The following is a 21,961-nucleotide window of genomic DNA, read 5'->3' as shown; positions in this document are numbered from 1 at the left end:
ACAGCCCCCAGACCCTAAAGGGGCTTAGTGGGACATTCCCATTAAACCCTTTGGGACATTCCCATTAAACCCCATGGGACATTCCCATTAAACCCCAGTGGGACATTCCTGTTAAACCCTATGGGACATTCCTGTTAAACCCTGTGGGATATTCCTGTTAAACCCTGTGGGATATTCCTGTTAAACCCTATGGGACATTCCTGTTAAACCCTGTGGGACATTCCTGTTAAACCCTGTGGGATATTCCCATTAAACCCCAGTGGGACATTCTCATATTCCAATTAAACCCCATGGGACATTCCCATTAAACCCTGTGGAACATTCCCGTTAAACCCTGTGGGATATTCCCGTTAAACCCTGTGGGATATTCCCATATTCCCATTAAACCCTATGGGACATTCCCATTAAACCCTGTGGAACATTCCCGTTAAACCCTGTGGGATATTCCCATTAAACCCTGTGGAACATTCCCATTAAACCCTGTGGGATATTCCCGTTAAACCCTGTGGGATATTCCCATATTCCCATTAAACCCTATGGGACATTCCCATTAAACCTCAGTGGAACATTCCCATATTCCAATTAAACTCCATGGCACATTCCCGTTAAATCCCATGGGACATTGCCATTAAACCCCAGTGAGACATTCCCATATTCCCATTAAACCCCATGGGACATTCCCATTAAACCTCGTAGGACATTCCCATATTCCCATTAAACCCCATGGGACATTCCCACATTCCCATTAAGCCCTGTGGGACATTCCCATATTCCCATTAAACCCCATGGGACATTCCCACATTCCCATTAAACCTCTTGGGACATTCCCATTAAGCCCCATGGGACATTCCCATATTCCCAATCCCACCTGGACAAGTCCCCCCCAGCCCCTCTGAGCCCCCTCGCCGTCTGGGGGCACAGCTGGTCCCGGTGCCACCCCTGGCACGGGCAGCCCCGAGTGTCCCCAAAGCCACCCCCCCTCAGTGTCACCCCCTGACCCCGAGAGGACCCCGAGAGGCCCCGAGAGGGAGGGGGGTTTATGGGAGACCCCTCGACCCCAGAGGTCCCCAAAGCCACTCCAGGGCAGGGAGGGGACAGCAGGAGCGGTCCCCAGACTGGATGGGGACACAATTCCCAGAGTGACGGAGCCCAAAAAGAGGAGCGGGAGCTTTGTTGGGGTGGCCATGGCAGCAGCCGGCCCGGCCCGCTCAGATTTTCACTCTCCGTTCCTTCTGCGCCCACCCGGTGGCCCCGGGGCTGGTGGCTGTCCCCCAATGCCACCAGCACTGCTGGCACTGCCCATGGCATCCCTCGTGGGCCTGCTGGGCACTCCTGGGACCAGATGGGCATCGCCAGTACCAACTGGGCATCCTCAACATCCACTGGGCATTGCCAGGATGTGCTGGGCATTCTCAACACCTACTGGGCACCCTCAGGACCAGCTGGGCATCACCAGGACCTATTGGACACTCCCAGGACCTTCTGGGCACCTCAGGACCTCCTGGGCACTCCTGGGACCTGCTGGGCATCCTCAACACCCACTGGGCATTGCCAGGACCAGCTAGACACCCCAGAACATGCTGGACATCCTCAGGACCTGCTGAACACTCCCAGGACCTCCTGGCCATCCTCAGGACCTTCTTGGCATCCTCAACACCCACTGGGCATCCTCAGGACCTGCTGGGCATCTCCAGAACCTGTTGGACATCCCCTGGATCAGCTGGGCATCCCCAGGACCAACTGGGCATCCTCAACATCCACTGGGCATCACCAGAACCTGCTGGACATCTCCAGGACTTTCTGGACATTGCCGGGACCTCTTGAGCATCCTGCTGGGAATCCCCAGGACCAACTGGGCATCCTCATCGCCCGCTGGGCATCCCCAGAACCCATTGGACACTCCCAGGACCTCCTGGCCATCCTCAGGACCTGCTGGACACCCCAGGACCTGCTGGGCATCCCCAAGGCATGAGGTGCCAGGTGGGGACAAGGGCACGGCCTGGCTCCCATCGCTGCCGCTGCTTTCCCGGAGCTGTCGGGGCAGAGGAAGCCGGGACAATGCCCGGGGGGCCGGGAGCAGCCGGGCAGCGCTGCCAGGGCAGGGGGCGCGCAGGGCACAGGCTCGGCCAGGATCGCCTTCCTCTTCCTCTTCCCCTTCCTCTTCCCCTTCCTCTTCCTCTTCCTCTTCCTCTTCCCCTTCCTCTTCCCCTTCCCCTTCCTCTTCCTCTTCCTCTTCCTCTTCCCAGCCCCGCTCCCGAGCCCCCGCGACCGGCGGGGATGGGTCAGGGAAGGGAACCGGACACGGAACCAGCCCAGGGCAAAGCTGGGACAGCAAAGCCAGGACAGCAAAGCCGGGACAGCAAAGCCGGGACAGCAAAACCGGGACAGCAAAGCCAGGACAGCAAAACCGGGACAGCAAAGCCGGGACAGCAAAGCTGGGACAGCAAACCTGGGACAGCAAAGCTGGGACAGCAAACCCAGGACAGCAAACCCGGCCTGTGGGAATCCCGGGTTGATGCAGTGAAAGTGCTGCCACTGCCCACGAGCTCACTGCCACCCACTCCTAAGTGCCAGCAGCTGGCCTGGTGGCACTGGCCACCTTCCAGCACCCCAGTCCATGTTCCAGCACCCCAATCCCACCTTTGAGCACCCCAAATCCATCTTCCATCACCCCGATTCCATCCTCCAGCACCTCAATCCCACCTTCCACCACCCCAAATCAGCCTTCGAGCACCGCAATGCTACCTTCCAGCACCCCAAATCCATCTTCTAGCACCCCAATTCCACCTTCCAGCACCCTAAATCAGGTCGGACTCCAGGCTCATGCCCACCCTGGAGGTCCCCACCGTGTGTCCCCTCCATGTGACACCGCTTGTGCCAACCCTCCTGGGCACATCCAGCTGCCATCAGGGATCCCCTGGCTGAGGGGGGCTCAATCCCCGACCCGGGCGGTTCGGATTGTCCCTGTCCCGGTCCCTGTCCCTGTCCATGCCCTGTCCCTGTCCCCGTCCCTGTCCCTGTCCCGGTCCCTGTCCCGGTCCCTGTCCCTGTCCCCAGCCACACACCGCGGCAATGCCACCGCAGGGAGGGTGACACAGCCAGCCTGGCACTGTCCCCACCGCTGTCCCAGCCGTGCCCAGACCGCGGGGCAGGGGCGGCAGCGGGGCACGGAGGGGGTGACACTGAGCTGGGAGGGACAGAGGGACAGCGGGAGGGACACAGGGACAGAGGAATATCAGGAGGGACAGAGGGACAGAGGGAGGGACAGAGGGACAGCGGGAGGGACACGGGGACAGCGGGAGGGACAGAGGGACGGCGGGAGGGACAGAGGGACGGCGGGAGGGACACGGGGACGGCGGGAGGGACACGGGGACGGCCGGACCACACAGCGGGCCCGGGGGCAGCGGGGCCGAGCTGAGCCCCGACCTCCCCCGGGGCCCGAGCCCGGCGCTGCCGCTTCAAAGGCGACACCGAGGCTGTCCCAGGGCTGTCACCCTCGGCCAGCCCCGCTCCGGCGGGGACCCGGTGCCACCCAGCCCCACAGAGGGGCTTTTCTTGTCCCCCCGCCTTTGTTTTCTATTTGGTGCTTTTGTTCCCCCCTCTTTGGGGCTTTGTTCCAGCTCGTCCTTTGTTCCGACGCCTTTGGTTTCTCTTCCCTTTGATGCTTTGTCACTCCCTTCATCTTGGTGCTTTTCTTTCCCCGGTTTTTTAGGTTTTTTGGTTTGTGTTGTTGGTCCTTTTTTTCTTTTTTTCTTTTTTTTTTTTTTTTAAGCCGGCTCTTTGGTTTTTTGGGGGGATTTTATTGGGATTTTTTGTTGTTTTTTTTTTCTCCTGGCCACTCCGCTCTTGGCATTTTTCTCCTTTTCTGCTGCCTCGTCCACTCTCGGGTCACATGGACGCGGCCCGGATTGTCTCCAAATCCCCATTTGTCTTGTTTTGGTGCCTGCTTTTCCCTGCCTTTATGTCCTTTTTCTTAAGAGACTCTCAGCGATTTCTCCTCGGAGAGCAGAGAGGGGGGGTCGGGGATTAATTAATTAGCGAGTGTAATCGTGAGCTGCGGGATGTGCGGATCATCATTACGGCTGTCATTAGGGTGTTAGGGGTTAGCGAGGATTTAAACACCAGCTAATTGCAGCCAAGAGATCCTGACTCCGCCAAAAAAAAAAAAAAATAAATTCCAGAGGGATGAGTTTTGGGGAGAATTGGGAGAAATTCCCGACAAAAAGGGGGTAAAAGAGTGGGGAAAAACCTCACAATTGCCATTTGAGGGGTGTTCTTTGGGATTTTGGGCACTCCCTGGCACGGCAGAACCAGCCCAGGATGCCAGGGCAGCATGGAGAGGGTTAAACGCCCTGATATTGGCGATTTTCCCCCATTCCCATCAGCCAGGGAACCCTAAAAACCCCCAAAATTGTCACTTTAGGGGTGTTCTTTGGGGACTTTGGGGACTCCTTGGCACGGCAGAACCAGCCCAGGATGCCAAGGCAGCATGGAGAGGGTTAAATACCCTGATATTGGCGATTTTCCCCATTCCCATTACCCAGTGAACACTAAAAAACGCCAAAATCGTCACTTGAGGGGTGTTCAGTGTCACTTTGGGGACTCTGGCACGGCAGAACCAGCCCAGGATGCCAGGGCAGCATGGAGAGCGTTAAATACCCTGATATTGGCGATTTTTCCCCATTCCCATCAGCCAGGGAACCCTTTGGACGCGGAAATTCGGGCAGCGCTCGGTGCCGCAGCTGCGGCGGTGCCACGGAGGGGACAAGGACTTTAATGTCACAACAACCGTGACACGAACGGGCTCGGAGCCCCGCCGCAAGATCAGATACCGGGATTCGGGAGCCGTTTTCCCCCCCCCCGAGCGGCTCCGCTTTGATTTGAGCGCCCCAAATCAAGCTCTGGGCACAGCTGAGGTGTCGCATCACCCCCAAAAGCGAGCTCGGGGTCCTTTTTTAGGAGCCCCAAACCCTCCCCGTGCCGCAGTTTCGAGCAGCTGGCGGGGAAAGAGAGGAAACAGCCAAAATAGCAACAGGATGTGCCCCCAGATAAGGTGATCGATATCAGAAAGCGCCGCTTTTTCAAGTCACAGCCGAGCCCAGCTGCTCGAACAGGAGATCGGCCCCCGATAGGGGCGGCCCCGGCTTCTCGACACCCCGATTTCTCCTGTCCCCGCTGGTTTTCGGTAACGCGGTGACGTCCTCGGGGTTTTGGGGGTGTTGGTGTGGGAAGACAGGGCGGGTTTGGGATGGGGAGAAGGGCAGGAGGATCCAGGGAGATGCAGGGAGGGGTGGATGATCTGTGGGATGTCCTAAAGGAGGGATTGGGGTGGATCTGGATGCTGCTAACACACCCCAAAAAGTGCTGGAGGGGTAACCGTGATTCCCGGGCTGAGCCAGGCACTGGGAAGGTTCCAGAAGAGGAGTTTTTGGGATGCCACCTCCGTGATCCCACAAATCAGCGCAGGCACAGCCGGAGCTCTCCATGGGTGAGGAATTCCAGGGGATGGGCACAGAGCAGCCCCAAACAGCCCCTGCCAGCCCCAATCCCACATGGAAAAATGGGAACTGTGGCTCCAGGAGTGCCAAAACGCGAGCAGGACATCCCCAGGGACATCCTCACCCCTCCTGCTCCAGCACATTGTCCCCTCCAAACTGTGCCACCCCCCCGTGTCACCGGGCCCGGGTGGCTCCTCCGCGGCCGAGGGGTGCCAGGGAGCCGTGCCAGCCGTGCCAGGACCTTCAGAGGTTAAAAACCAACAAAAGGAGCCGCAAAACCCATCCTGCAGGTCTGCCCGGTCCTGCGGCTCTTCTAATGCAAACTCCGAGCCCATAAAACCCGGATTGTCCATCCTAAAACTGGATTGTCCATCCTAAAACTCCAGATTGTCCATCCTAAAACCCCAGACTGTTTATCCTAAAACTCCAGGTTGTCCACCCTAAAACTCCAGGTTGTCCATCCTAAAACTCAGGATTGTCCAACCTCAAACTCCAGATTGTCCCTCCTAAAATCCCGGACAGCGCATCCTAAAACTCCAGACTGCCATCCCAAAACCCCGGATTGTTTATCCTAAAACTCCATCCTACAACCCCAGACTGTCCATCCTAAAACCCCAGGTTGTCCATCCTCAAACCTGGGATTGTCCATCCCAAAACTCCAGATTGTCCACCCCAAAACCCTGAATTGTGCATCCTGAAAGTCCAGATTGTCCTTCCTAAAACCCCAACCTGTCCATCCCAAAACCACAAATCGTCCATCCTAAAACCCCGGATTGTCCATCCCAAAACTCCAGATTGTCCATCCTCAAACTCCAGATTATCCATCCCAAAACCCGGATTGACCATCCCAAAACCCGGATTGTCCACCCCAAAACCCCCGCGGCTCCCTCTGCGCCGTGCCCCGGCCTGGTGTCACCTCCTGCTGCCACCCCCTCCCCTGGCACTGCCACCAGATCACCCTCAGCTCGCTCTGCCGCGTCCTCCAAAGGGCTGAACCTGTTTTTATGGCAGAGCTGGCACCGGGAAAGGCTAAAAGAAAAAAAAAAAAAAAATCCCAAAAAAGCCTCCCCTGATCTCTGTATCTGCAGCCATGCAAGGAATATTGTTCAGCGCAGCACAAAAGCATCCCTGAAAATAGAAGCGCCAGGGCCAGGCCTGCCAGTGGCTGTGTGAGATAACGTCTACTTGCAAACAGTGTGTCTTTGTGCCGCTGTCACTGTCCCCATTGTTCAGGAGCCTATTGCCTCGGGGATATTGTTCCCTCCTTTTGTCTCAGCCCGGCTCCTTTTTGTTTGACTTTACCATTTCATTCCTCTCCTTTGTGCCGCCGTTCTTGCTTTTGTCTCCCTCTCTCTCTCTCTCTCTCTCTCTGCCTTTTCTCTCGCTGATTTGTATTTAGCGATTGTTCCCGGCTCGCTGCGAGCACAAAGTGCTCCGGGCTCTTTTCTCACTCCATTCATTCCCTATTCAGGTGCGTTTGTTTGCCCGTAGGTACCGGCAGGAGCGGATTTGGGGGTAGATTTGGGGTTTTAGGGGGTCCTGGAAGGCTGCAAAGGGAGCTGGAGGCTGTTGGTGGCCTTTGGGGACAGCCAGGTCCCCGTGTGCCCCATCCCCGTGCCAAAAAAAGCAGGGATTTGTCGGGAAAAGGACAAATGAGCCCCCAGGTGGAGCGGCCGAGGATGCTGGCAGGGACACGGGGGTGGCACCGCAGAGGTGACCGTGCCCGGTGCCAGCTGGGCCGATCCCAGAGCGGATCCGATCCCAGCCGAGCAGTCCCGACCCTGAACTGGCGGTGCCGGCTCCCCCAGCCCTGGATCAGCACCACGCCCGGGTTTTGGGAGTCCCGGGGGGCACAAGGAGAACATTCCGCGGCCTCTCCCCTGCTCTGCACCGCGGCTGTGCCCTCCCGGAGCGACCCTCGGGCTGGCACCACCCACCCCCGCTGCCACCCCGAGCTGGGATTCACCCTGCGGACCACAGGGACAGCGGGTGGATCCATGGAGATGGCTTGGGGACATTTGGGGAGCGGCTCAGAGGCTCCCGGGGCGCCCAAAACCCCGCAGGATTGGGGGGCACCCCCTGCCCCCCACGCCTTGCCGGCTGCAGGGAGGGCTCGTTCCCAGCGCCACGAGGAGGAGGAGGAGGAGGAGGGTTCGGATTCCCCAGGAACCCTTCAGGGCGAGCTGACAAGAGTGGCCACCCCCGGAGACAACAAAGCCCCGCTGTTCTCCGGGCACGGCCCGCGTGACCCGACGGGACTTTTCCATCCCCTCCCCGCCAGCGAAACCCCGGAGGATCCAAGGGAAAAAACCTTCCTCCTCCTCCTCCTCCTGCTTCACACAGCCCACGCGAAGCGGGAGAGGCCGCGGGGACCCCCCCAGACTCACCCCGGGAGCGAGGGACGGAGCGGGACGAGGGGACAGCGAGCGGCGACTCCGCGGGGCCAGCGGGAGCCCCCGGGGCCGCGGGGGGGGCGTGCCTGGGAATGGAGGGAGCGGACTGAGGGCCATTGTCTCATTGTTCGGGCTTCAAAGGACAATGGGCCATTGTTGTCCCCGGGGATGCCATTGTTTGCTTTCCCTGCAGAGCCCGGCCGCGCACGGAGCTTTCCCGAGGGCCGGCTCCGTGTGTGGGACGCTCCAGAACAACGAGGCAGGAATGTTGCTTTATTTCCTCACGCCCTGGTGTTTGGTTTTTTGGTTTTGTTTTTTTTTTTTGGTGTTTTTTTTTTTGGTTTTTTTTTTTTTTTTTGCACGGTTGTGCCATCCTGAAAAAAGGCACGGCCAGAGGGGATGGGACCACCCAGAGACCCCCTGGATCCCGCAGGGATAGGCTGAGAGCGGGGGGTTGATCCTCCATCCCCCCCATTCCTGCACATTCCAGGGTGAGGGCACAAAATCCAGCCGGGATGAAGCCACTTCAGGAGCATCCCCCAGGCTATATCCCGAATTTCCATCCCGTGGATCCCCCAAATCTGCCCCGGCACGGCGGCGTTTGGCTCCTGCAGAACCCAGCAAGGGACGGCCCGGCCCGGAGCGCTCCCGGAGCGGATTCCCGGGGCTGATCCCTCTGGGAAATTCAACAGAGGGGCCGAGGAAAGGCTGGAGGAGGGAGAAGAATTCCAGGAGAGGGGAAAGGAGCAGGGAAAGAAACAGAATTCTAGGAGGAGGGAAACGAGCAGGGAAACGCGCAGGGGAAAGAGCAGAATTCCAGGAGCAGAGGAAGGAGCGCAATTCCAGGCGCAGAATTCCAGCCCCTCCGCAGCCCGAGGCGGGCCGGGGGATGGATGGAGCAGGAAAGGGACGCGCTGTGCTCAGGGACACCCTCGCTGCCGCCAAGAGCCGGGAAAGGCAGGAGGAACTGCGGCCGGGAGCCCGGGATGAGCCCCGGGATGAGCCCCGGGAGGAACGGCGGGATGAGTACCGGGAGAGCTTCGGGGTAGCCCCGGGAGAGCCCCGGGAGCGCTCCGGGCTCTCACCGGGGGAGAAGGGGACGCTGCCCCTGCAGGATCAGGCTGGCCGCGGTTCCTCCCCTCCCCAGGGCTGTGACCACCCTCGGGATGAAGCCTTGGAGCGATCCCAGCCCGGCTGGAAGCGCCCCCGAATCCCTCCAGAGCCCCCCGAGCGCAGCCCCGGGGCTGAGGAGCCCCCCAAGCTCGGGCTCAGCCCCTCCAGAGCTTTGTCCCCGCGTGTCCCTGGGGGTCACCAAGTCACCCTGGGGGGTTCCTGGGTCTCAATCCCCTCCAGCCGCCAGCACGGGGAGGTGACAATGGCTGGGGACACGGGGAGGTGACACAAATGGGGATGTGGCCCTGGCTAGGGACACAGAGAGGTGGCAATGGCTGGGTACACGTGGAGGTGGCAGTGTCTGGGGACAGGCAGAGGTGACACAAACCTGGAGAGGTGGCAGTGTTTGGGGACAGGCAGAGGTGGCACAAACCTGGAGAGGTGGCAGTGTTTGGGGACAGGCAGAGGTGACACAAACCTGGAGAGGTGGCAGTGTTTGGGGACAGGCAGAGGTGGCACAAAAGCTGGGGAGGTGGCAGTGGCCGGGCACAGGGGGAGGTGGCAGTGGCTGGGGACATGGGGAGGTGACACAAATCGATGCCAGGTCCTTTACCAGTCCCCAGAAGTGATTTGCACACCTGCGGGGTGACACGCCCACCCTCAGTGCCCCCAATTTCCTCTCCCACCTCTGCTCTGCCCTTATCTCACCTCCCTTATCTCATCAGCCCTGCTGATAAGGGCTCGCGGCTGATGGGGCCCCCAAACGGAATTTTGGGGCCAGCTGTCCCCAAACCCCTCTGAGGGGCCCCGCTGCCGTCACTGCCCCCAAATCGGGGCTCCCTCCCTCCTGCAGGGCCCCGAGCGGCTCCGGGATCCGGGGGTGACAAAAAAGGGGTCGGGAAAAGAGGAGCCCCCGGGAATCCCAGCCCTGCTCCTCCTCCTCCTCCTGATCCCGGGAACTCCGGCCGGGATTGGGGTCGGGGAGAGCTGAACCGGGATTGGGGTCGGGAATTGCGGCCAGGACTGGGATCAGGAATACCAGCCGGGATTGGGATCGGGGAATTCCGACTGGGTTTGGGGTCGGGGAGAGGCGGGATCGGGAATTCCGGCCGGAATTGGGGCCGGGGAGAGCCGAGCCGCGATTGGGATCAGGACTTCCAGCCAGGATCGGGAATTCCGGGCGGGATCGGGATCGGGCACAGCCGGGATTGGGATCAGGAATTCCAGCCAGGATCGGCAATTCCGGGCGGGATCGGGATCGGGCACAGCCGGGATTGGGATCGGGAATTCCAGCCAGGATCGGGAATTCCGGCCAGGACTGGGATCGGGGAGAGCCGAGCCGAGACTGGGACTGGGGAGAGCTGAACCGGGATTGGGATCGGGGAACTCCGGCCGGGATTGGGGCCGGGGAGAGCCGGGATTGGGATTGGGGTCGGGAACCCCGGCCGGGATTGGGATCGCACAGAGCCGGGATCGGGATCGGGCAGAGCCGGGATTGGGATCGGGATCGGGCAGAGCCGAGCCCGCAGCTCCCCCTTCTGTCCGGAGCCCTCAGGAAGATTTTTCCCGTTCTGACAGAAATTTGGGTCGCCCCAGCCAGAATTCCCACAGAATTCCCGAGGCTCAGAACTAAAATATCCCAGGAGCTGCCCCTGAGTAAGGCAAAGCCTTAGGGGGAGGATGGGAAGGGATTTCTTGAGAAATAGGATTAAAAAAATCAAAATTTGGGGGGCAAAAAGGATTCTTTTTAGAATAAAGAGGTTAGTTATTGGGGAACAGGAATTGGTTTGGGAAAAGGATTTTTATGGGCTAAAGAGATTTGTTTTGTGGACAAAAAGAAGATTATTTTTGGGAAAAAGGGATTTTTTTTGTGGGGAAGAAGGGACTGGGTTGAGGAAAAAGGGATTTAGTTTGGGAAGAAGGGATTGGGTTTGGGATAAAGGGACTTTTTGGGGAAAGGGATTTGTTCTGGGAAATTAAGGATTATTTTTGGGAAGAAGTGATGGGTTTTAGGAAGATGGGATTGATTTGGGGAAGAGGGGATGGGTTTTAAGAAAATGGGATTGATCTTGGGAAGATGTGATTGGTTTTGGGATAAAGGGCTTGGTCTGGGAAAACCTGAACCCCCAGATCCAACCCCACAGGGAAAAACCTTAGGAAATCATTTCCCCCACCCCGAGACTGAAACCCCACTCCCAGATTTAGTTACAAAACCCCATTTTATTCCCCAAAGAAAAGCCCCAACTACAAAACACGGTTCCCAGAGGAGCTGTGGGGTTTCCCCCGTGGCTCATCCCGTTCTCCACGATCCCAATCCCATTCCCAGCTGGAGCCCCTAACTGGAGACGCTCTGCAGGAGGGTGATGTTGTCTCCCTTCAGCATGATCCGACCTGGAACCCAAAGGGAGCGGGATTGGGGGGGGAAGCTTTGGGGTGGGAGCGCCCCAAACCTGCCCAGAACCACAGCTGGAGCCCAGAACCACAGCTGGAGCTCAATCCCAAAATCTGAATTCCAGTCCCACAGCCGGAGCCCAGAACCACAGCTGGAGCGCAGAACCACAGCTGGAGCTCAATCCCAAAATCTGAATTCCAGTCCCACAGCTGGACCCTGGAACCACAGCTGGTACCTGACCCCACAGATGGAGTCCAGTCCCAATCCCACAGTGGGCTCCTAGCCACAAAACCCGGATTCCAACCCCAAAACCTGGATCCCAACCCTAAGACCTGTACCCCAGCCCTACAGCTGGATCCCAATCCCACAGCTGGATCCCAGCCCCAAAACCTGGAGCCCAATCCCAGAACCTGGACCCCAATCCCACAGCTGGACTCCAACCCCAAAACCTGGATCCTGGCCCCAAACCTGGATCCCAACCCCACAGCTCGATGCCAACCCCAAAATCTGAATTCCAATCCCACAGCCAGATCCCAGCCCCAAAACCTGGATCCTGGCCCTAAAACCTGGACCCCAATCCTACAGCTGGATCTCGACCCCAAAACCTGGATCCCAATCCCAAAACCTGAATTCCAAACCCACAGCTGGACCCCAACCCCACAGCTGGATCCCAGCTCCACAGGTGGATCCCAATCCCAAAGCCTGGACAAAACCTGCAGCCCAATCCCACAGCTGGAGTCCAGCCCCACTGCTGGATTCTAACCCCAAAACCTGAATTCCAAACCCACACCTGGTTCCCAATCCCAAAGCTTGGATCCCAGCCCCACACCTGGAGCCTGGCCCCACAGCTGGAGGCCAATCCCAAAACCTGGATCCCAATCCCACACCTGGATCCCAGTCCCACACCCAGATCCCATCCCAATCCCCAAAACCTGGATCCCAACCCCAAAACTGAATTCCAAACCCACAGCTGGAGCCCAGCCCCAAAACCTGTATTCCTGTCCTACAGCTGGATCCCAATCCCACAGCTGGATCCCAATCCCACAGCTAGAGCCTGGGCCCAAAACCCAGATTCCAAACCCAAAACCCAGATCCCAATCCCACAGCTGGAGACCAATCCCACAGCTGGACCTTGGCCCCAAAACCTGGACTTCAGGCCCAAAACCTGGATCCCAATCCCACAGCTGGAGACCAATCCCAAAACCTGGATTCCAGCCCCAAAATCTGGATCCCAATCCCAAAACCTGGAGTCCATCCCACAGCGGGACTCCAGTCCCAAAACCTGGATGCTGGCCCCAAACCCGGATCCCAATCCTACAGCTGGAGCCCAGCCCCACAGCTGGAGCCCAATCCCAAAACCTGGATCTCAATCCCAAAACCTGAAGCCCAGTTCCACAGCTGGATCCTGGCTCCAAAACCCAGATTCCAACCCTAAAATCTGGATCCCAATCCCACAGTTGGAGCCTGGCCCCACAGCCGGAGTCCAGTCCCAAAACTTCAACCCCACAACTGGAGCCCCATCCCACAGCTGGATCCCAATCCCAAAACCTGGATTTCAGTCCCAAAATCTGGATCCCAATCCCACAGCTGGAGCTCAACCCCAAAACCTGGATTTCAGTCCCAAAATCTGCATCCCAATCCCAAAACCTGGATTTCAGTCCCAAAATCTGGATCCCAATCCCACAGCTGGAACCTGGTCCCAAAACCTGGATTTCAGTCCCAAAATCTGGATTTCAGTCCCAAAATCTGGTTCCCAATCCCACAGCTGGAACCTGGTCCCAAAACCTGGATCTCAGCCTCAAAACCTGGACCCCAATCCCAAAGCCTGGATTTAAGGTCCCACATCCAGGTCCCAAGATCCCAAACCTGGATTCCAGGTCCCACAGCTCCATTTCACACCCCACACCTGACATTTAAGATCCCACCCCCAAATCCCCCATCCCACCCCCCAATTCCAGCCTTCCCCTTCCCCCTGCCCTACCCAGCTGTTTCCTGGATTTGGTTTTGGAGTGAATTTCCTCAGCATCGTCCAGCACCAGGTTCATGTACTCATCAAAGCCCTGCAGGAGCAGCACCAGCCTCAGTGAAACCCCAAAAAAAACCCCCCCAAAAAAAACCAAATCATCCCCCAAAAAACAAAAAATAAACCAAAACACCTCCAAAAAAAATAATTCCAAATAACCCAATAAACCCACCCAAAAAACCTGAAAAAAAAACAAAAAAAAACCCCAAAATTAAATTAAAAAAAAAAAAACCAAAAACAAAAAAAACCCCAAAAATAAAAAAAAAAAAACCCAAAAAACAAACAAAAAAACCCAAACCCAAAAAATCCCCTCAAAAAACCCTAAATATCTCCAAAACACACCAAAACACCCTAGAAAACAAACAACAAAAAAAATCCAAACCCCAAAAAACCCCAAAACAAAAAAACACCTCCAAAAAAAAAACCTTCAACCCCCCCAAAACACCAAATACAAAACAAAACTCAAAAAAACTTCAAAAAAACCCCTCAAAACCCCCAACAAACCCCAACCTCCCCAAAAAAAAAACAAACCAAAAAAAACCTAAAAAAAATCCAAAAAACCCCAACACCCTCCCCCCAAAAATACCAAAATAAACCCCCAAATCCTGCAATTACCAGGAGAAGAACAAGAGAGAAATGGGTTTAGGGTTGGGGAAAAGGCAGAGGGGTGACCCCAGAGCAGGGCAGGGGGTTTGGGGTGACCCCAGAACAGAGGGGTGACAAGGGGACAGTGGCACTCACGATGATGCAGCCCTCGATCCTCATGTTCACCTGCTCGTAGAGCCACACCTGGATCCTGGATCTCTGCAAGGCACCAAAATCACCTCTGAGGGGGCTCTGGGGGGGTCAGGGTCCATCCCCACCCCAAAATCAGGGGGGTCCCTGGGAATGTCCCGTGGGATGGCAGGGGGAGGAGCAGCAGGGACTGCTCTGGTGTTTGGGTGGATTAAGTGGGAAAAAATGGGGTTTAAATGGGTTAAAATGGGGTTTAAATTGGTTTAAAGGGAGTTTAAAGGGAGTTTAAATGGGTTAAAATGGGGTTTAAATTGAAAGAAATAGGGTTTAAATGGTGTTTAAATGGGATTTTGGGAAGGAATTTTTCCCTAGGAAGGGCTGGGATGGAATTCCCAGAGGAGCTGTGGCTGCTCCATCCCTGGGAGTGTCCCAGGCTGGGTTGGACAGGGGATAAAATGGATAAAATTATTAAAATGGATAAAAAATATAAAATTGTTAAAATGGTTTAAAAGCATAAAATGACACCTCTGTGTAGTGGAAGGTGTCCCTTCCATGGCAGGGGTGGAAATGGGATGATCCTTTGGATCTTCCAAACCAAACCACCCCATGATTCCATAAAAAAATCCCAGTTTAGAACTCCAGACTCATTCCCAGCCTGCCAATTCCCACAGAATTCCCATCCCTGGGTGTCCCAGGAGCAGCCTGGCCCAGGGGACGGTGTCGCTGCCATGGCAGAGCTGGCACCGGGTGGCATTTGGGGTCCCTCCCCGCGGTGATGCACTCACGTTCTGCAGGTAGCGGAAGATCAGGTTCTGGAGCCGAGCGTTAAGGGCAGAGCACAGCACAGCACAGCCGGGAGCCCCGGGCACCCCTGAGGGGACCCCGCCCGCCCCGCTCCCTTCCCGCCCGCGCTCCCCCGGTGCCCTGAGCGCTGGCGGCAGGATACGATGGGCTGCACCATCACCTTCTGCACCTTCTGGCCCTGCCCGCGGTACGCCATGGCTGCGCGGGGCCGCGGGGCGCTGGGGGAGAACGGCGGCGTGAGGGGATGGAGGGGCGCGGGGGACTGTGGGATAGCGGCGGAACAGGACGGGGAGGGAACACGGGGCACTGTGGGATAGCGGCGGTGTGAGGGGAATGGAGGAGCGCGGGGCAGTGTGGGATGGTGGCGGAACAGGATGGAGACACGGGCACTGTGGGATAGTGGCGGAACAGGATGGAGACACGGGCACTGTGGGATGGTGGCGGAACAGGAGCGGCACCGTGAGGGGCGCTGTGGGATAGTGGCGGTGTGAGGGAATAATGGCGGTGTGAGGGGATGGAGGAACGCGGGGCACTGTGGGATAGTGGCGGTGTGAGGGAATAATGGCGGTGTGAGGGGATGGCACCGCGGGGCACTGTGGGATAGTGGCGGTGTGAGGGAATAATGGCGGTGTGAGGGGATGGCACCGCGGGGCACTGTGGGATAGTGGCGGTGTGAGGGGAGAGCACCGCGCGGGGTACTGTGGGATAGCGGCGCTGTGAGGGCGGCCGTTTTTTCTTTTTTTATCATTATTTTTAGGACTTTTTTTGGCTCTTATTAGAGCTTTTTCTTGCTAGCATTACGGTTTTTTATGCCATTATTTTATTGGGGTTTAACAACCACAATTCATCGAAAAAAAAATTCCCAAAAAATATTCCCGTGGCTCAGAGCTATGCCCTAAAACACCCAACTTTAAAATAAAGTGATTTTTGTGCTCTTACAGCGTCGGAGCTTTCCTGTTTATTTATCCCTCAACAAGGAAGATAAAAAAATCCCTGAAACATCTCCCACACCCCCGTTCCCTCTCCTCCTGTCCCTGTTCCCTGGGATAAGATCCCAAATCCCCCCCGGCTGTGCCCTCCTGGCAGGAGTTGTGCAGAGCCAGAAATTCCCCCTGAGCCTCCTTTGCTCCAGGCTGAGCCCCTGCCCAGCTCCCTCAGGGCTCTCCAAACCCTTCCCAGCTCCCTCAGGATTCTCCAAACCCTTCCCAGCTCCCTCAGGACCTTTCCCAGGTCCCTCAGACCCTTCCTATTTCCCTCAAGATTTTTTCCAACCATTTCCTGGTCCCCTCAGCCCTTCCAAACCTTTCCCAGCTCCCTCAGGACTCTCCAAACCCTTTCCAGATTTCTCTAGACTCTTCCCAGCTCCCTCAGGATTCTCTAAACCCTTCCCAGCTCCCTCAAGATTCTTCCAAACCTTTTGCCCATCTCTCTCAGGATTCTCTCAAAACCTTTCCCTGGTTCCTTCAGGACTCTCCAAACCCTTCCCTGCTCCCTTAGGATTCTCCAAATCCTTTCCAGATTTCTCCAAACCCTTCCCTCAGGATTCTTCCAAACCCTTCCCCATCTCCCTCAGGATTCTCCAAACCCTTTCCAGATTTCTCCAAACCCTTCCCAATTCCCTCAGACTCTTCCCATCTCCCTCAGGATGTTTCCAAACCCTTCCCTGTTCCCTCAGGACTCTCCAAACCTTTCCTTGGTACCCTCAACTCCTCCAAACCCTTCCCAAGCTCCCTCAAGATTTCTCCAAACCCTTCCCAGCTCCCTCAGACCCTTCCCAGCTCCCTCAGGATGTTCCCCCCCTCATTAATTCCTAATTAACACTCAGCATTCCCAATCTCTTTGACACCATTCCTTAAAAAACCCCATGGACACCACACAGTGAGCAGCCTACCTTTAATCCCTTAAATAGAATCATACAAATATAAAATGGAAGAATAAAATATTTACAGAAAAACAAAAAACAAATCTCAAAACAAATCGAAAAAAAAAAACACCACGGGGATTTCACTCAATCCCATCTCCAAAGGGCTGGAAAAGAGGGAAGCAACCAAGGGGGAACATTCCAGGTGCTTTTTCTTTTTTCCCTCCCAAAACGATCCCAGCTGGATGTGGGAAGTTCATTGCAGGGAGAAATCTTCAGAACCCAGAGGCACTTGAAGCAATGTTCCTTTTCCCAAATCCCAGGAGGAATTTTTGCTTTCCCCCATGGAAAAAATCCCACAAGCCAGGCTCACCCTGGCAGGCTTTGGTCCAAAATCCTGCTCAGATTTTGCCTCTTTTCCCTGAATTCCCCCCAAATGCGAGTCCATCCGTGGCTCCCAGAGTTGACACAGTAACTCCAGGAATTTTTTTGGGATTTTCTGTCCAGGAGGGAGCTCTGGAGATGGGATCTGTGGCCCCTCAGGGCGTTCCAAGTGCTCTATCCTGTCCCGTGGGGGGACAAACTCAGCCCAGAATTTTGGAATAACTGAGAGCAGACTCTGCCTAATCCTAACAATCCAACTGTGCTTCCAGCTGGGGCAGGGTCTCCTCCACAGATCCAACAACATTTACAAGATTTTTGTGGGAGGTGAGGAGAAAATTTTGCTTTTTCAGGGTGGGTTTTTTTTTTTTTTTTTGGTGTCGCGTCTTTTTTCCCCGTTTTTTTTTTTTTTTCTTTCCAACAAAACCTCCCCTCTCAGCTGTCAATCATCTCAGACAGTTCCAGCAGGAGAGCATCCTCATCCTTGCCTGGATCCAGGTCGATTTCTGCCTCCAGTTTTCCCCCAGAGATTTCCCAGATGAGTTTCTCAAAGTCGTCCTCCACCGACAGCGCGGCCTTGGCGCCGCCGGCCGAGCTCAGGCGCCGCAGCTTCAGGGGAGCCTCCAAGGAGGAGGAGGAGGAGGAGGAAGATGTGGATGAGGAGGATGAGGAGGAAGATCCAGACACCTCTGACTGTGCCATGGAATCGCCCTGGGTGCCAGGCTGCAGCTCAGGGCTGGGGAGAGCAGAAGGGAGGAGTCAGTGTGGGGGAGACTGAGGGGAGACTGAGGGTTTGGCTTTGCAGGGGGAAGGGGATTGGAGAGGGTGGGGATGGGCTGGCATTGAATTTGGGGAGTCCTGGATTGGGTTTGGGGAATCCAGGACCAGTTTGGGAAACCCTGGATTTGGTTTGGGGAGTCCAGGACCAGTTTGGGAAACCCTGGATTTGGTTTGGGGAGTCCAGGACCAGTTTGGGAAACCCTGGATTTGGTTTGGGGAGCCCTGGATTTGGTTTGGGGAGTCCAGGACCAGTCTGGGGAGCCTTGGATTTGGTTTGGGGAGTCCAGGACCAGTTTGGGGAGCCCTGGATTTGGTTTGGGGAGTCCAGGACCAGTTTGGGGAGCCCTGGATTGGGTTTGGGGAGTCCAGGACCAGTTTGGGGAGCCCTGGATTGGGTTTGGGGAGTCCAGGACCAGTTTGTGGAGCCTTGGATTTGGTTTGGGGAGTCCAGGAGCAGTTTGGGGAGCCCTGGATTTGGTTTGGGGAGTCCAGGACCAGTTTGGGCAGGCCTGGATTGGGTTTGGGGAGCCCTGGATTTTGTTTATGGGACTGGGATTGGGTTTGGGGGCCTGGGGTTGGGTTTGGGGAGCCCTGGATTGGGTTTGGCGAGTCCTGGATCAATTTTAGCAGTTCAAGATCAATTTTGGCAGTTCAGGATTGGTTTTGGTGGGGCTGGGATTGGGTTTGGGAAGCTCAGGATCAATTCTGGCAGTTTAGGATCAATTTTGTCAGTTCAGGATCCATTTTGGAGTCCTGGATTGGTTTTGGGGGGCCCTGGATTGGTTTTAGGGGGATGAGATCAGTTTTGGGAAGTCCCGGATTGGTTTGGGAAGTTCAGGATCAATTTTGAGGCCTTGGATCAGTTTTGGAATGTCCAGAATCAGTTCTGGAGTCTGGGATTAGTTCTGGGAAGTCCAGAATCAATTCTGGCAGTTTAGGATCAGTTTTGGGAAGTCCCAGATCAATTTTGGCAGTTCAGAATTGGCTTTGGGAAGTCCACGATCAGTTTTGGCATCCTGGATCAATTTTGGGAGTCCTGGATCAATTTTGGGAGCCCAGGATCAATTTTAGGAAGTCCAGGATCAATTCTGGGGTCCAGGATCAGTTTTGGGGTGCAGGATCCATTTTGGGGAGTGTCCACATGCAGCATTTGTAGGAACCCCAAAGCACACACATGAATTGCAATTAAAGGTTCCTCTGTAGGATTTTGGCACTGATTTCCCCCAAAGCTGGGATTTCCCCTGGTGCCCACCCCACATCCCATCCCTGGGGTCAGGAGGGAAAAGGGGATTTGGGATTTGGGATGTGGGATTTTGGGGTTACCTGTTCTGGGAATTCTTCCTCCGAGGGTTGGAGTCCAGGCTGTCCTCAGAAGAAGGGGGAACAACCTGGCAATGAGGAGCAGGACAAGTTTTAGGATCTAAAAAATCCCAAATTTTTATTTTTCTGCTTCACCTGAAGCAGGACACTCCTGTAATGAGGAAAAATCCCAAATTTTAGGGATTCCTGAAATGAAGTTTCTGAAATGAAATGATTCCTGAATGAAATTTTAGGCATTTCTGAAATTAGAAAAAAAAATCCCAAATTTTAGGAGATTCTTCCTTTTCTGCTTCACCTGAAGCAGGGCAATGCTGAAATGAGGAATTTGGGTTTTTTAAGGAATTTCTGCCTTGGAAAGGACAAAATATTCCCAAATCCCAGCAGGGAATTCTGGAGATGCCTCCAAAGCAGGAATGTGCTGCCCCTGAGAGTTCTGGGGTGAAATGGGCTGGAAGAAAATGTAGAAAATTTCAGTTTTCAGGTTTTTTTTGGGGAATTTGGAGCCTCACCTTGGCTGGGGACCCCTGGGTGTGCCCGCTGGTGGCACTGAGTGGCTTCACTGCCACCACAGCAGGGGGGTGGCCCTCGGGGCCCTTCCTCTTCAGGGGCTGCTTGGGAGGGGCTTTGGCATCCAGAGGCTTCAGGGACAGCCTGGACTTGGCTGGGAAGAGGGAAAAAAAGGGAAAAAAATATCTATGAAACCTCTTCCTTTATCAATCAAATCCATTCCTTTATCAATCAAACACCTTTATAACATTACTTTATCTATCAAACCCCACAGAGCCCATCCCAAACCCAAACCATTGCCATAAATCCTGACCCCACACCATTGCCACAAACCCCAACCCCACACAGCCCATCCCAAACCCAAACCCAAACCCAACCCCAAATGATTCCCATAACTGCAGCCCCACCTGTGCCTCTCCTCTCGGGCAGCTGAGCTCCCTAAATGCCAACCCCACATGGGGCATTCCCATAAACCCCAACCCCAAAAAGAACATCCCAAACCCAAACCATTGCCATAAATCCCAACCCCACACCATTGCCACAAACCCCAATCCCACACAGCCCATCCCAAACCCAAACCCAAACCCAAACCCAACCCCAATCCCAACCCCAAATGATTCCCGTAACTGCAGCCCCACCTGTGCCTCACCTCTCGGGCAGCTGAGCTCCCTAAATCCCAACCCCACATGGGGCATTCCCATAAACCCCAACCCCACACAGCCCATCCCAAACCCAAACCCAACCCCAAATGATTCCCGTAACTGCAGCCCCACCTCTGCCTCTCCTCTCAGGCAGCTGAGCTCCCTAAATCTCCCTAAATCCCAACCCCACACAGACCATTCCCACAAACCCCAACCCCAAAAAGAACATCCCAAACCCAAACCATTGCCATAAATCCCAACCCCACACCATTGCCACAAACCCCAACCCCACAGAGCCCATCCCAAACCCAAACCCAACCCCAACCCCAACCCTAAATGATTCCCATAACTGCAGCCCCACCTCTGCCTCTCCTCTCAGGCAGCTGAGCTCCCTAAATGCCAACCCCACACAGACCATTGCCACAAACCCCAACCCCACACAGCCCATCCCAAACCCAAACCATTGCCATAAATCCTGACCCCACACCATTGCCACAAACCCCAACCCCACACAGCCCATCCCAAACCCAACCCCAACCCTAAATGATTCCCATAACTGCAGCCCCACCTCTGCCTCTCCTCTCGAGCAGCTGAGCTCCCTAAATCCAACCCCACATGGGGCATTCCCATAAACCCCAACCCCAAAAAGAACATCCCAAACCCAAACCATTGCCATAAATCCCGACCCCACACCATTGCCACAAACCCCAATCCCACACAGCCCATCCCAAACCCAAACCCAAACCCAAACCCAACCCCAAATGATTCCCATAAATGCAGCCCCACCTGTGCCTCTCCTCTCGGGCAGCTGAGCTCCCTAAATCCCAACCCCACATGGGGCATTCCCATAAACCCCAACCCCACACAGCCCATCCCAAACCCAAACCCAACCCCAAATGATTCCCGTAACTGCAGCCCCACCTCTGCCTCTCCTCTCAGGCAGCTGAGCTCCCTAAATCTCCCTAAATCCCAACCCCACACAGACCATTCCCACAAACCCCAACCCCAAAAAGAACATCCCAAACCCAAACCATTGCCATAAATCCCAACCCCACACCATTGCCACAAACCCCAACCCCACACAGCCCATCCCAACCCCAACCCCAACCCCAAATGATTCCCATAACTGCAGCCCCACCTCTGCCTCTCCTCTCGGGCAGCTGAGCTCCCTTTTTCCCCGGCTCCTTCTCTGGGCTTCCTGCTCCATCCTCGGGGGTTTTTCCTCCTCTCCTCCTGCCCAGCTGGGCTGAGCCCACAGCAGCCTCGGGGCTCCCTGATCCTGAGGTTTTCTCCTGGTTTTTCTCCTGGGTTTTTTCCTGGATTTCAGCTGGATTTGCCCCAGCTCCCTGCTGCAGCTTCTCCTCCTGCCGCTGTTTCTGCTGCCGCTTCTCCCACATGATTTCCTCCAGGCTCTTCACCTGAATTCCAGAGTTCCCTGAATTCTGACAGGGGAAAAACCACCAAGAGGGTTTTTAGGGGAAAAATCCAGGGATAAAAATCTATGGAAATGTGA

The 21,961-nt window shown here is 55.7% G+C and overlaps 2 protein-coding genes across 8 annotated transcripts in view; both read right to left on the bottom strand.

The window, feature by feature from the left end:
• Positions 1 to 11,204: 11,204 nt before the first annotated feature.
• On the bottom strand, positions 11,205 to 15,327 carry SNRPE (small nuclear ribonucleoprotein polypeptide E). 2 transcript variants are annotated; one of them, XM_059487999.1, is made up of 5 exons: positions 15,101 to 15,327; positions 14,940 to 14,966; positions 14,161 to 14,223; positions 13,378 to 13,456; positions 11,205 to 11,395 (listed from the first exon to the last, which is right to left on the bottom strand). In XM_059487999.1, exons 1-5 carry the CDS (start codon positions 15,152 to 15,154, stop codon positions 11,340 to 11,342), a joined length of 279 nt encoding a protein of 92 aa, XP_059343982.1. In that variant the 5' UTR covers positions 15,155 to 15,327; the 3' UTR covers positions 11,205 to 11,339. The 2 variants fall into 2 exon arrangements, with proteins under 2 accessions (XP_059343982.1, XP_059343983.1); XM_059488000.1 differs by lacking the exon at positions 14,940 to 14,966 and having other exon boundaries at positions 15,119 to 15,215.
• A 1,509-nt stretch (positions 15,328 to 16,836) lies between these two features.
• The window catches only part of ZC3H11A (zinc finger CCCH-type containing 11A), a 31,303-nt gene continuing 26,178 nt past the window's right edge, over positions 16,837 to 21,961 (bottom strand). For all 6 annotated transcript variants that reach the window (XM_059488125.1, XM_059488124.1, XM_059488122.1 and 3 more), the window contains 4 exons: positions 21,587 to 21,890; positions 19,810 to 19,961; positions 19,304 to 19,368; positions 16,837 to 17,936 (listed from right to left, as the gene is read on the bottom strand). In XM_059488125.1, coding sequence (XP_059344108.1) covers positions 17,636 to 17,936; positions 19,304 to 19,368; positions 19,810 to 19,961; positions 21,587 to 21,890 — 822 coding nt within the window. In that variant the 3' untranslated portion in view covers positions 16,837 to 17,635. The remainder of the gene's footprint in view (positions 17,937 to 19,303; positions 19,369 to 19,809; positions 19,962 to 21,586; positions 21,891 to 21,961) is intronic.

The sequence above is a fragment of the Ammospiza nelsoni genome, chromosome 23 (assembly GCF_027579445.1).
Source record: "Ammospiza nelsoni isolate bAmmNel1 chromosome 23, bAmmNel1.pri, whole genome shotgun sequence".
Taxonomy (NCBI): domain Eukaryota; kingdom Metazoa; phylum Chordata; class Aves; order Passeriformes; family Passerellidae; genus Ammospiza; species Ammospiza nelsoni.
Note: the sequence above shows the minus strand (reverse complement) of the source record. Positions and strands in the feature narration are given on the sequence as shown.